This window comes from Heteronotia binoei, chromosome 9, assembly GCF_032191835.1.
Source record: "Heteronotia binoei isolate CCM8104 ecotype False Entrance Well chromosome 9, APGP_CSIRO_Hbin_v1, whole genome shotgun sequence".
In the NCBI taxonomy this organism is placed as follows: Eukaryota; Metazoa; Chordata; class Lepidosauria; order Squamata; family Gekkonidae; genus Heteronotia; species Heteronotia binoei.
Genome location: NC_083231.1, coordinates 32,691,681 through 32,705,760, shown reverse-complemented (window position 1 = coordinate 32,705,760; position 14,080 = coordinate 32,691,681). Strand labels below are relative to the sequence as shown.

The window sequence follows — 14,080 nt, the reverse complement described above, 5'->3', positions numbered from 1 at the left end:
AAAACCCCAAACCTGCAAACAGGTATGGATTTCTGCATGCTAGGGAACATCCCAATTACACAGTAACATATATATTTAAATTTAAAGGAAAAAATAAGGACTGAGCATACACATTACCCTTGCTGAGACATAACATGGTGAGGCTAGGGAAGCATCAGTTACACACACTTTTTTTTTTTTTTTTTTTAAAGAAGCAAACTGGCCTGCTAAACTCTCAAGAGTTTGAAATATTCAGGACTAGTAAGTGATATTTTCCAAATAATTTCTCCCACAGTTCTTTGTAGGCCCCATTGTATTGGCCATTTGGGCTAGAACTACCACAAGACATATGAACATGTGCAATTACAGCTATTCAATGGATGGTAGACCAGTTGCCTTTTACTCAAGAACCTTGGACAATACACCAGGAGGTCTAACTGAAAAGAATGGAGCGAAGGAAGGCCCCGTGCTTAAATGGCAATAATGTACAGACATAGTGAAGGGGAGGGGGGGAGATCACACAGGATGTGACTCAGATTGCTCAGACACATACTATGCACTTGATGTCTCCCCTCTATTAGATCAGAATTGCGTATACACATCCTACTCCACAGCAAGCATCAAGAAAGGCACTGCAGAGAGGAGAGATGAATGCTATCATGCTTAGTTCAGCAGCAGACTTCTTATTGGCATTACTAAGCCATTTATTGTCAATTTTAATTCGCAAACTAATGTACATATTTAATACAAACAAGTTACCTGAGACTCATGAAGCTGGTTGTGAAAACGCTGTATTAAGTCATTTAATTCTTCATTTAACTCAGATGTTAAACTCACTCCTGAAATGCTACCAGTAGTTTCCGTTACAACTATTTGGAGTAGAGAGGGGAGAAAAATGAAATTCTAAGTATGAAACTGCATTAGAAATTTCTTGAACTACATTTTTAAAAATCATATCATACAGAATAGAAAGTTGCCATAGAAACCTGAATTCATGCCAGAATAGATGGGACTCTAGAACAGAGTCTATTTGTTATGAAGGCCAGAACTGAAATAAATGTCACTTTGTCCAACTGGGTTGTGTGTGCCATAAAATGTAAAGCCAGGTACTGGAGATATAAAAGCTTTATAAAGCATGCATGCAACCACAATTGATAACTTTTTTTTACTCAAAACACAAGCAAAAGCTATTGATTCCTAGCTGTGAAAGCAACTGATTTACTGAGGAACAACAAAAGCCTCAATAAACTTATTTCATTATACGCCAGACTAGGTTTTTTCCAGGGGATACCATAAATGTATTTAATTATATGTAAGAACAGGTTTTTTCTGAGAGATACCAAAAGGGGGGGGGGGGATCTCACATTTCCATACAAATTTGTTACATTTTGTATATACAGCACTTTTAGAAGACAAATCATCTTCCTTGCAAGTAAATAACAGTTTTTCAGTTCATATGACTAGTCTCAGCAGCCGAGCACGGCTACAATCCGTCCTCACTCTTTGTTTCCTCTCTTCTTTCATCCTACCTCTGAGGCTGTCAAGGAAACACACCAGACAACAGGGTTCACCACCCCATTGCCACCACCAACCCTGTGAGGTTGGGCCAGGCTGAGCAACCAGCCTCAGGTGATCCAGACAACAGGGTCCTTGCTCAGGGATGGGGGGAGTATGGACTGGGTTCTCCCAGATCCACACCCCCCCCACCACAGTTCCCATCCCTCCTGTGTTTCCCACAGAAAATGTAGGGCTAAAAGGACTTAACAGAGAGACTGTTTCCAAAACCTCCAAGGGTCCCTCTTTTTGTCCTGTGACCCCTTTTCCTTTGGAACTGAAAAGAGGCGGGAGAGGAAGAAGGGAGATCACCACCCCCTTGTCATCCCCCCCACCCCACCCTTGCCTTCGACAGTGGCACCCCTTTTCCCCTTTGCTCCTCCACTTGCTTCCAAGGCTGAGACATCTCTCCCTTCAGAGTGGCACACACGAGACAACTCAGTTGCCTCCCAATCCATGCATTGGCCTTCCTCCTCCTCTCTCCACCACCAGTCCAACCTTTGTCACCAAATCAATGCTCCACACACCCACCCACTCTTGCTTGTCCTCCTCCCAGTCAACTTTTGAAAAATGTTGTCAGTTTATGCAGTGGTGGCAGTGCCAGCTGCCCCCCCACCCATGTAGTAGCTTTGCCAATCCTCACTGAGCTGTGGTCAGAAGCGGCAGGAGGAAAAAAATTCTCTTTTTCCACCTTCACTGTCATTCCTCCCCCTGCTATTTTTACCTCAGCCCCACTCCCTAAACATTTCCTACTTCTTAACAACTGGGACCACACAGTGCATTACATGCACCTGTTCACCCCCCACCCAAGCAGCCTCCTGCCTTTTCTCTCTTGAACCAGTTGCTCATGGGCTAGATAAGACTCCTGGATGGGCTGGTTCCAGCCCACAGGCCATATGCTTGATGCCCCTTCTCTATAAGTATTTTAAGGAACTGGAATATTTTTGGGGGGAGGGGGTTTGCTTTGAGACTGCATCTCTAAATTTCTGGATTTAAAAAAACAAGATTATAATAGAACTGCACCATTTAACACACCTGTGTCTTGCAACTCTGTAAATATTTCAAAGTTTTCATAATCACAGTGGACTATGCATATGTGACTTATAAAACTCTGAGACCTTTTCAGAAGGTATCTGATAACTATAAATCCCTTTTTCTTCTTTCCTCAAAAAACGCTAACTATTGAAATGGTGGTAATTTTTTTGTATCTGGCTTCAAAAAGGCGTGATTTGCTTTAATTGTATTAAGTATTCCTTATCTCCTGTATACTTCTTAGTGTATAATGCCATTAAAGGTTGTTGTTGTTGTTGTTAAAACTCTGATACCTGTTATGAGCCCAAACAGATTCAATGTAAAGTACACACAGACAACATATTTCATTTAACAAGCACTAAGGTATATTTTTCAGTTCTTATCAAATACACTGCCTTTCTTCCTCCAGGAGGACCTGAAGTGGCTTACATCATTCTCCTTTCCTTCATTTTATTTTCCCAACAACCCTGAGAGTCCCAAGACCACCCAGGAAGCTTCCACAGGAGAGTGGGGATTCAAATCTAGGTCTCTCAGATACTAGCCTGACTCTTTGGGCGTTTTCCCACTGACCTTACTCCGGAGCGACGTCCCTCTTCACCGCGCAGAGTCTGCACGGATTTCGCACCAACTGCTCTGCAGAACCCGGAAGAGCCGCAAAGTCCCGCGGCTTTTGCGTCGCAAATGTAAACTGGTTTTTGGTGGTTTACATTTGCGACGCAAAAGCCGTGGACTTTGCGGCTCTTCCGGGTTCTGCGGAGCAGTTGGTGCGAAATCCTCACAGACGCTGCACGGTGAAGAGGGACGTCGCTCCAGAGTAAGGTCAGTGGGAAAACGCCCTTTAACTACTACACTGGCTCTCAGATAATAAATTATCTGAATAATTTTACTACTGACAACTGCTAAATACAAACAACTGCCATCAGAGGCAGAGAGGCACTTGGCTCCTCCTTTCCTGTCATGTCAGGACAATTAAAGATCTCTCGTCATGGGAGGATGAGCTAAAGCATTCATTCAGCAACTATGACCAATATATTGGAACTGGTGCAGGGGGATTTTTCAAAGTGCCTTTCGAAGTGCTGAAGGCTGCTGTGAAGACTTTGTAGTAGAAAAACAGGACTTTTATGTTGTAAATAAATACATTTATCAACTGATGGGTTTTTTCAGGGCTCTAACAGCTAAGGTATAAGCAGCAAAAAATCACTCCACTGTGGAATAGGAAAAAGGATGTATGTTCAAGTAAATAAAACCTCAACATACCAGAATCATCCATGACAGCAATGGCTTGCTCAGCTTTGTGTTGCAGAGCAAGGAGAGCAGCTTGCCTCCCTTTAAGAGCTTTCAGTTGCTCCTGTTGCTGCAACATCCTCTTCAGTAAATCATGTTGCTTCTTTAGATTTGCAAGCTCTTCTGTAGCCTCTTGCTGGGGATCTCTAGCCTAGAAATAAAAAAAGATAGTAACGAAAAATCAAGTTTTTCTTAAAGCAACCAGATTTACATGGTTCTGCTTGAGAAGTAAATGGGAGGAGTAACCTTTCTCTCTAACAATGGAAGTCATAATTGAATTACTTTCATTATGCCTACAATCGCACTGTAAACAGCAACTCAATTATTTGTGATCTTACTTTGAACAAATAAATTAAACCCAAAATCTGAAAATAAAAGTATTTTAATAATAAGTTCAAAAGTTACTGCTTAATATCTTGGAAGTAAATTCTGGGAATATGGTACACTTTTAATCTTCCCAACATTTAATTAGTGGGAGATTACTTATATTCAGTTCTCTAAAAGGCACCTGAACTAATATCTTGCATTTTTCACACTGAATTCTTTGTATAGTATCCTGCCTTTTTGGGAGTTGCAAGATTCATGATAGGTCATGTTTTAAGATTAACATGACACTTTACAGCAACTCTCATACCACCACAAACAAGAACAACGCTTCTAGCCAGAGTTAACCCATTCTGTTATTTAAATTAATGGAACAAAATATCTCAAAATCAAGCCACATTGGACCCATTACTGCTACTATCACCAACCCTTTAATTAATACCAATAATCCAGCACCACAGTTATAGAGTTGCCCTTACCACAATGAGTACTGGGAAAGACAGAAAATCACTAATAAAAGCCAAGAGCCAGCCAAAGTTCCTATCACGCAGCTCAAACATCGTCTCAACAATGGCAGAGAAAATGGAGGACAAGTGCAAGCTTAATGTGAAATCTGAATGCTTAAACTGATCAGAGAAAGTAGGATTTTCAACAAAATGAAACAAACTCTACGAAGTCACTTATTGAACTATAGCGGTGAAGATGGTATTTAAGGGTCAATAGTGCTTATGCTGAACAACCAATGGGTAAATAAACTCTAAACTAGGTTTCTATAAGAAAGCTATCAAATATTTGATTCCAAGAGCTCAATGGATAAGCGTAAATTTTGTACACAAAACTGCAGCATATCTGCAACACAGAGATATCTGAAGACTAAAAAAAAATCTTTAATACTATATTTATAACAAAACATTCTTCTTTTTAAAAATCCTAGTGTTATAAAGCTAAATTGACATATAACCACTCATACAAAAAATATTTGTGTTGGGATTGTAAAGTTATGGAGGGGGGGAGGTGTGTGTGTGGGGGGTCTGCTCTCACTAGCTTTTCTACACTCATACAGAAAGATATTTGTGTTGGGATTATAAATTTATGGGGGGGAAGGTGTGTATGTGGGGTCTGCTCGCACTTGCTTTTCTGCTAGTTCAAGAGGAAGGAGAAGCCCCTTTTGACCCCTGAAAAGACTAAGTCAGAGATCACAGAACCCAGACAGATTTTTTTAAAGGTGCTGTGAGAATAAAATAGAGGGGAGAATGTTGTTGTAAACTGTTTCAGTTCCTGACTAGGAAGAAAAATGGACCAAAAATATAAAAATGAATAAATCCAACCACAGGAGATGGAAGCTGCAGTAAGGAGGGGAATGGGGTGAGATCTTCTGTCTTTCACCAGCTAAAAGCTGGAAGATTCAACCCAGCAGAATACTTAAGATGTTAATTTTCAATTGTTTACTATGAGCAGATTTTTAAAATTAATTTTATGGAGTGAAATATGGCAAGTAACTTTACCAAAAGCTTTTTAAAGTATTAATAAACTCTATTATTTCAAAGTAAAGAACCAGTAATTAACACATTTTAAACTGCTTTTAAGAATAGATGATTAATGGAAGAGAAAGAGAAAGGCTGTATTGAACTCTATATTGCAAGATTTCCACTGCAATATTTATAGTATACCTTTAAGAGCAATCCAGGTTCTTGTCTATTAATCATACTAGGCCAGATTTCCCTGCTATGCAGAGCAGCTCTGTCACTTTTCACTTTTGGACTTGCTGTAATGTTCATGTCTGAAACCTGTCCTTGAGAAGCTGAATTCCCTAGTTTGTCCTCAATGCAGGGTCGGTTTCTCAGAGTAAAAGATACCTCCTTTATCAAATAGTTTAGCAAGTTAGACTGTGAACATATACTCCTGCTAAGAACAACATTTACACTTATACAAATTACTATCATTTTCTGTTTCTAATTTGTTAATGCATCATACAATTTAAATATCAAACCCTTCCTTAATATTTTAACGTATTTATGTTTCTACAAAAAGGAACTATTTGAACTATCAGGCATACAAGCACCAAATTTAAGTCTCCCCATAATAACTCTCTCAACTGAATCTTGAAATGTTTTAAACTCCAACAAAAGCTTAAAAAGCAGCTTGGGAGTTGCATGTAAGGTCAGCGAAAAGGACCACTTTCTTACAAGTTTGCATTTTGAAATTTATCTTTTGTAGCAATCAGCTCCTCAGACTGATTTGCAAATTTGTGGAAATTAGGATACACAGGGAATATAGGGTCCTAGTCAGATAAACTACTACTTGCATAAATGGCACTTTACATACTTCTGAATCATGACAAATGTTATTCAGTCAGAATTCCTACAATCTGACAAAGGAACCTATATAAGCAAATTTGGGAATTCTCTGCATTAGAACACGCAAAATGCTATGCACTGGTTCCCACACTCCTGCCACTGTCGCAGAAACTGCTGCAAAAGTGGCTGCTACCAATCACTCTATACCTAGCAATGTTTGAAAGTGGATCACATGTATGTGATTATGCTCCACAACAAGGATCCAGCAACTGCAAAGCACTTAAAAATTACAAGCCTCATCCAAATCATTATATTCTTATGATTACTCTGCATTAGAGATCTATGGTCAGAAATCTGACATACAAGTGACTTTAAATACAATTCATCAAAAGCATGGCCATGCAGGTCTATGCATGGATCATGTCCAGTTTCTTTACTACTGCTTTCAGACATAATGACCACACTATAACTTCTTTATTGGAAGAATGAATAAGGACGTTCTTGGATTCATTTCCTCCCTCTCCAAAGGGATGGGGGAAGATGCCCATGACCTCCAAAGCACATTAGATGAACAAACCACAGTACCATATAGAAGATGTTGTATTAATCTGAATGTAGCCTAAATGTAACAATGGCAATGTCTTACTCAATACTGGTCCCTGTTTCAGATGCCTCTAACAGCCTTTACACAGTTATTTTGTCACTACATAATTTCTACTCAAAGTGAAGCAATATTTAACATTTTGAAAAGTTTTTTTTATAGGGCGATGTTCTCTTCAGTGACAACCACTTGGTAATCACTTGTGATTACTAGCAACCGCTTCTGGGTGGGCAGCACATCTTTTGTTCCCAATTTACTTCTTCATTCAGTGCTTCAGATTATTTAATATCCTTCTTGAGCTCTGCAGCCTTCACAACCAGGAACTGCTTCTGCCTGCCCATATACCTTCCCATAAAATGCACACTCTCATGGTTTTCCCTACCCCAGCCAACAGTTGCACACAGTGACTACTAAGCATATGTGAATGCAAGACAGATCTGTGAGTGCTACAAAGAAAGAAGAAAAAAAATGTCATGTTGACACATGGGTATATGATACAGCATAAGGTAGATTAATTAGCATGTAAAAGGAATTATGAAGTGATCATATTTCTTTTGGAATGGACAATTCTTTGGCAAGAGCAGCAATGAACACAATTGCAAACAGCATGAAACAAACTATGTTGAACATGACCTCATGTAAGATTTACTATGCACACCAACAATGTTTAATAGGATTCTATAAAACACTTCAGACTTCAGTATAGTGCTGTTAATCGGGAGGGTGGGGGGTGGCAGAGCTTCTTGGAATGAGAGAAGCCATTTTAAGTCACAAGACTCACCACTGCAACATTTTCCCTTAGTATTTAGCGTTCCTAGGTCAGATATAGATAAATTGTAATAGTTCTTTGTAGCCCACAGAGTTTTAAGAATTTCTTTATATTAAAATTGAGATTCACAACAGTGATTTGCAGAGAGAAAAAGAAAAATCTCCATTTCTAGCACCTTAATTACTAAAAATCAGCTTACCGTGGTATCTGAAACTTCAGACTGCACATCTACGTTTAGCGATGTGCTCTCAGCTACAGAACCAGATCCCACAGCTGAATCTACAGTCCGACCATCCTCCTCCTCATTTTCTCTAGCCTGGAACATTGCAGTTGCATAAACAAAAAACTATATAAATGGGGTCGTAAAGTGAACTTGAAGGGAAAATGCTACATTTTAAACTCAACCCCCATGCTACTGACTAACATCAAAAATTCTCTCACATACTTCGAAGAGATGTTCTCCAACTTACAAGCATCTTCTGCAAAAATTTCAGGTAAGATTTCTCCTGGTCCTTCAAATGATCTATGAGATGTGCTAAGCGTTCAATATTAGCAGATCTCTCATTTTTCTCAACAAGGTCATCCCGCATCGAACTGGCTTTTGCAATATAGTCACGAATTTGAACTAATCTGCTTACAATCTGAAAAGATACAGGGGACACTAGTGAGTTAATCTATTGTCATGCATAAACACTAAGGCAATGGATAAGAAGTTTCAATAAAACAGATGAAAACTTCAGCCTTGAAACGACCACATACACACACAAAAAGCTATACCAGCCACAGAACACTGCAAATTTAAAATCTGAATTAGTAAGCAACAGATACTCATCCGTCATGTACATAGCAACACTGTATAAATAAGGACAACAATAAACATGGGCTTGTTGACTAGTCTCTGGCTGTATGTGAAAAGCCCTTAAAGCGTTACATGGCCAAAATCTAAACTCTGAAGCTGCACAACTTCCACACCTATTAGCTATGTTCTGTTTGGGTGACTGTGATCCTACATATTTTGGCTATATACACATTTAAAACATACTACCTATCAATAAAAGAATCATTTCTAGAAGATCTGAGATACCCAACAACTAATTATGCTTAAGATTTCTTTCAAGATGAAATATATGAAAAATTTATCACAAGTACCACCTGGCTACTGTCCACAGGAGGGTCACCTCTTCCACCTTCTTGAATCGAAGCTGGACAATTTTGCAGCAAATCCTTACTCAAGGAAGCTGTAAGTAAGTCTTTGTATTCTGATGATCCACCAGTTTCTTGTGTTTGAGAACTTGCTGTTGCATCTTTGCCTTTGTTAGTATTAATCTGTAGCGACAGGAAGTTGAATGGCTTTCTGTTTTCATTAAGCTGCCGTTTGTTGTTAGCAGCTGTTGCTCTCCCTTGAGAATCACTTCCAATACTTCTCTACACAAAAGCAAAGTATTACAAGATCACTTTAAAACATAGCTCCAGCTTTACTATTAAACAACTCCGCAATGGCACAGTTTGACAACAGTATGAAAAGACAAGCATCCATCTATCCTTCAAGATGGATACACAATCCAAGGAGTCATATTACAGAATATCATGGCAAGGTAAACAAGATAGCAGGGGGATAGCTACCCATCCCACCCACAGTTCAGGTACCTGGAGTTTGCTCCCTCCAATCTCTGCTTTGTCAACAGCTCTTCTATCACTCACCTTTCACAGTCAGAGGAGTATGGGCAGAAATCATGAGCGAAGTATAGTGAAAGCTGCACCCTCAGAGAAGCACTGAGACAGCCTAGTCCCACTCATTCCCTCGCACATTCTGCACAGTTATTAATTTATTTTACAGACGGGGGAAAGGTGGTTCTGCCTGGTGCTCTCTGTACTTTCAGATTAAGGCTACAAGACAAGAAGATGACACCTTTTACCCTAAGCTGAAATTGTGCTACCAATCAGGCAGTGCTGCCACTCAAGAGGCCAGCTACATGAGCACCTGATCATGTGTCCCACAGCCATCTTTCCCACCTCCCTCCATCATGCCACAGAAGAAGGAAAGCGACAATGAGAGAGCAGGCATCTGGGTATAGGCACCAGCTGGTTTTTGCAACCCCTTCCCTGTCTTTCTACTCAAGGGACTTAAATGGAGAGACAGTACTAAACACCAAAACATCCTAGCATGCTTTATCACTTACATGACTCAAGTCCCACAAGTCTGGGAGGAGAGACAGGTATATAAACATTTTAAGTAAAGAAGCACATCGAGACACTGAGGCAGATCTCCCTCTCCATTTGTCAACCAGAGACACAGGGGGAAAAGACACAGCAGCCAGGAACTGTGTGTCACACTGCATCTTCCTTCCCAGACATAGAGCTGTAGTTTTAGGCTGAAAGAAGGCATATACTTAAGCATCTGGTTTCCAGAACAAGGGTAAGCAAACCCCTGCAAATGTGCCAACAGCAGCACAGCAGACCATTTTGCCTGGCACACAGGGCCAGATCTCCACCCAAGCAACTGAGACATGGGCAGCACTGCTGAGGTCAGTGCTGTGAAAGATGGCAACAGATATGACTTGTGCCCATCACTGCCTGCCAGACCTGCACAGTCATCAGCCAACTCCAACACAAAAAATATTGAGATTCTAGAAATGACACTGGGACCTGGCTTGTTCCAAGCATATCTGGCCAAATAAAACTTCAACCTCTTCCCCCAACCCCCACCCCTTTTTTAATCTGCCAGCACATCAACATCTTCACAGGTAGGTGCTACTTTGTTTTCTTGGGCCAAAAAAGAGTGTTTATCCCTGCTCCAGACTACAGTCTGCATTCTCAAGGCGAGGCTCAGAATCCCACCCACAAAAAGAGGGAGTTCCCTCGCATCTTACAAGAATCGCATGTAACAGAAACATTGTGTTATTGATGCATCCTGAGAAACAAGGAAAGTATTTGTCCTTTTTATTAGGGACATATGACTTAATGGAAAACTAAATTTCCTTTTAAATTGTCTATCTTCCACTTCTTTCTTCTTTAGACTCAAAAAATATCAGCAAATCTTCAGCCAAACTTTCTACTCTCTCTTATGAGCCAGTGTTCCTCTTCCTATCTATTTCACTGCATTCCCTAAACTGTATACACCAATACAAAATCATTCTTCTAGTGCCCTCATTCCCCCTTCTTTCTGGCTGTTTCCCCAGATTTCCTAATACTGCTTTAATTTAGAAATAAAATAAAAGCCTGAACACATGACAATACGTAGATCACCCAATTGCTCATTTTATCTTGAGGAACTGAGGAGAATCTAAATAGCAAGCTCTCATTGTAAAAAAGAATATACGTCAGTAAGTGAGCTGCAAACTATTTTGACTACAATAATGTTGTATGTGGGGCACTATCAATTATATGCATGAGAGCAAAATAAAAATAATCTTACGATAAAGGTATTTGTCCTGCCACCTTGCAAGTTTCCTCTCAAACATGAAGGTACATGAATCTGCCTTATTGAATCAGACCATCTATCCATCAGGGTTAGTATTGTCTACTCAGATGGCAACAGCTCTCCAGGATAACAGGCAGCACAAGTCTTTCACATCATCTACTGCCCAATCCTTTTTAGCTGGAGATGCAGGAGACTTAAACTGGGACTTTCTGTCTGCAAAGAGACTTTCTGTCTCACTTCCACTGAGAAGCTCTTCACCCTCCCTTTTCGCAAGAGAAGCTGACACAAATTAGTCCTGCTTGGCAAGCAATCACTAGCAGGGAAGGGGACAATTTATTTATTTTATTCCATTTATAGCCCGCCTTCCCAAAAAGCAGGTTTCGTCAAAAAAGTCATACAGTTGAACAATTAAAAACAAGTTAAAATTATCATATATTCAGCTAAAATTACAGACTAATCTTAAAATCAAATTTAACAAACGCTGCCACAAACTAGTGCATCAGATCCTGGTTCACTGGAATAGAAGAGGTGGAGGCCTAAGAGCAGGTGACACCCACTGCCTCAACTGAAAACCTGCAGGAAGAGCTCTGTTTTACAGGCCCTGTGGAACAGCAGCAGGTCCCACAGGGCTCGGATCTCCAAGGGGAGCTCAACAGAGAGATACGGGGCAAGGAGAAGAAAGGACAATGTCCTGAACTAGTAGCACCCTAGGCTTTATGGGGAGAAGAGAGGGAAACTTACAGCACACTGTTCAGAATAAACAAGGGTAAGTGGCATGCAGAACTATTCCTGTCATACAAATGCTGTTGCTTCTCGCTTTACTCCTCTGTTCATTCACAACTATCTGTGAAAGGGAAGCCAGAACTACAAACTGAAGGAATTACTCAGCAACAGCTCCATGTACCCTCTCTTTTCTTTTCCCAATTATTTAGCATGTACTCAAACAGCATATGCACTTGACTACAGCTCCTTCTCCCCCTTCCCTTCCAGAAAATATCTAATGAAGTGAAGAGGAAGCTGTGTGCACAGACAAATGCATATGCAAGCAGACACATCTTGTCCACCTCCCCTCTTACTTCATTCACATCCATGGCATGTCCTCTACTTCTATCCCTTCTATGATGTCTATTTTATGCAAGGGAAGGAGAAAAAGAGACTAAGAAAGCCAAATTTGGCCAAAAGCAGACTCTAATGCAAACTTAACTTTACAGATATTTTAAGTTAAGCTGGGCACAATGACAATGTGGTGCACTGTTATTCTGTAGTTATAATTCCCTTAAAAATTACAAATCATATTTCATATCTAAACCCATATACTTCTAACATACTTCTAACATGCTGTTAAGCAATTCAACAGAACACCAAATTAACATAACTATTAACTGACCTAGTAAAATTTATGTGTGTTTATGTAGTTATAACATGTATTCTCACTTCAGAATGTGTAATTTGCCAAACTCATTGAACATACCTACCGTTATTATTTATCAAATATATTAATAGGCTTTTGCATTTTACTGTACTCAATTTGGGAAACACACAACACAAACCTGATCCAAATCATTGAAGTTTATTCTTTGTTTAAGCTTTTCCAGTTCTGCCTGCTCAGGGACAGACATCTGGCTCACATATCTAGTATGAGGAAAGCTATGAGGGGTCTTTGATTTCCGCCGCCCAATTCCTGGTGTGGATTCTGGAGAGATGTCATTAGTAAGCCTTGTTTCACGTTCGCCAACAATTTTTTTCCTGTTTTTCTCTGAAGATCTGTTTGGTCTCTTGGGTTGACCACCCCAACTCTTTGATAACAAAAAAGAAAGAAAAACACATGACAACTGAAAACTACGATTCATTTCATGCTAATAACTTGAAGAGAGAATTAACGTAAATGGCATTTGACCTCAAAACATGCACTCCACAAGTTACAGTATACCTAACGGAACATTTCAGCCAGTGTTTTCAGTAATCTACACACTATTAGCCACATGTGGCCATCATCTGTTGGTATCTAAATCTATGGATTGGAGCCACAAGGAAGCTAAAGAGATTTTTCTGCAAACTTGAGTCACCCCCCTAGGTTTGCAGAAAAATCTTAAATCTTAAAAAAAATACATGGAGTTTAAATTACCGCCAAAGCAAAACATCATTCTCTGTGCAAGAGCAGAGAATGCTCTTTATGGCTAACTTTCTACAGCAGGAGGAAAGAATCCCAGGGGTGCTTGAGGCCCAGAGGAGGTGGCAAAGCAGGCCAGGGGCAGCCCCGGGCCCAGAGGTGACTGCAAGGGAGCCATGACAGTGAGAAAGAGGGAGGGAGATGGGATTCCCCCACTCCGAGTTCTTGGGCCTCTTCTGTGGGAGTCTCAACGGTGACCCGGGGGGGGGGGGGGGCAGGGCTGGCTTCAGCTGTGAGGTGACTCTGGGAATTGCAGCTGGCCCAGAGGTGGAAGCTTTGGTTGGGGCTGGGATTATGGAGGCCCAGTGGAAGAAGCTTTGAGGGTAGAGCAGCTTTGGGAGCCACAGGCCTGGCAGCAGAGGTCTGAAGCCATGCTGGGCTCTACAGCACTAATGTCAGGGGGTGGTTGGGAGCACAGAGGCTCAGCTGTAGGAGTTATGGTACTCATATGGGGACCCCTTCCCTCTTAACTGGCAGTGACTGGGGCGGGGGAGATAAAGAGGGGCAAAGGATCCCTTCCTCACTTAAACATCCTCCAAAGGACTAGGGGGCAGGTGAGGTCACTGGAGCCATTGCAAGAGGCCAGGAGAGTCAGTGCTGCTGTTGGTGTGAGTTGGGGGGGAGTTACCAACTGGGCAGGCAGGTGGCC

General features: G+C 40.8%; 1 protein-coding gene across 1 annotated transcript in view; it reads right to left on the bottom strand.

Annotated features, from left to right (window-relative positions):
- PCM1 (pericentriolar material 1) overlaps positions 1–14,080 on the bottom strand; it is an 83,936-nt gene that overhangs the window by 63,725 nt on the left and 6,131 nt on the right. The window contains exons 3-9 of the mRNA XM_060246420.1: positions 12,812–13,057; positions 8,993–9,265; positions 8,311–8,481; positions 8,040–8,156; positions 5,844–6,032; positions 3,823–4,000; positions 739–848 (exon numbers count right to left, since the gene is read on the bottom strand). Coding sequence (XP_060102403.1) covers positions 739–848; positions 3,823–4,000; positions 5,844–6,032; positions 8,040–8,156; positions 8,311–8,481; positions 8,993–9,265; positions 12,812–13,057 — 1,284 coding nt within the window. The remainder of the gene's footprint in view (positions 1–738; positions 849–3,822; positions 4,001–5,843; positions 6,033–8,039; positions 8,157–8,310; positions 8,482–8,992; positions 9,266–12,811; positions 13,058–14,080) is intronic.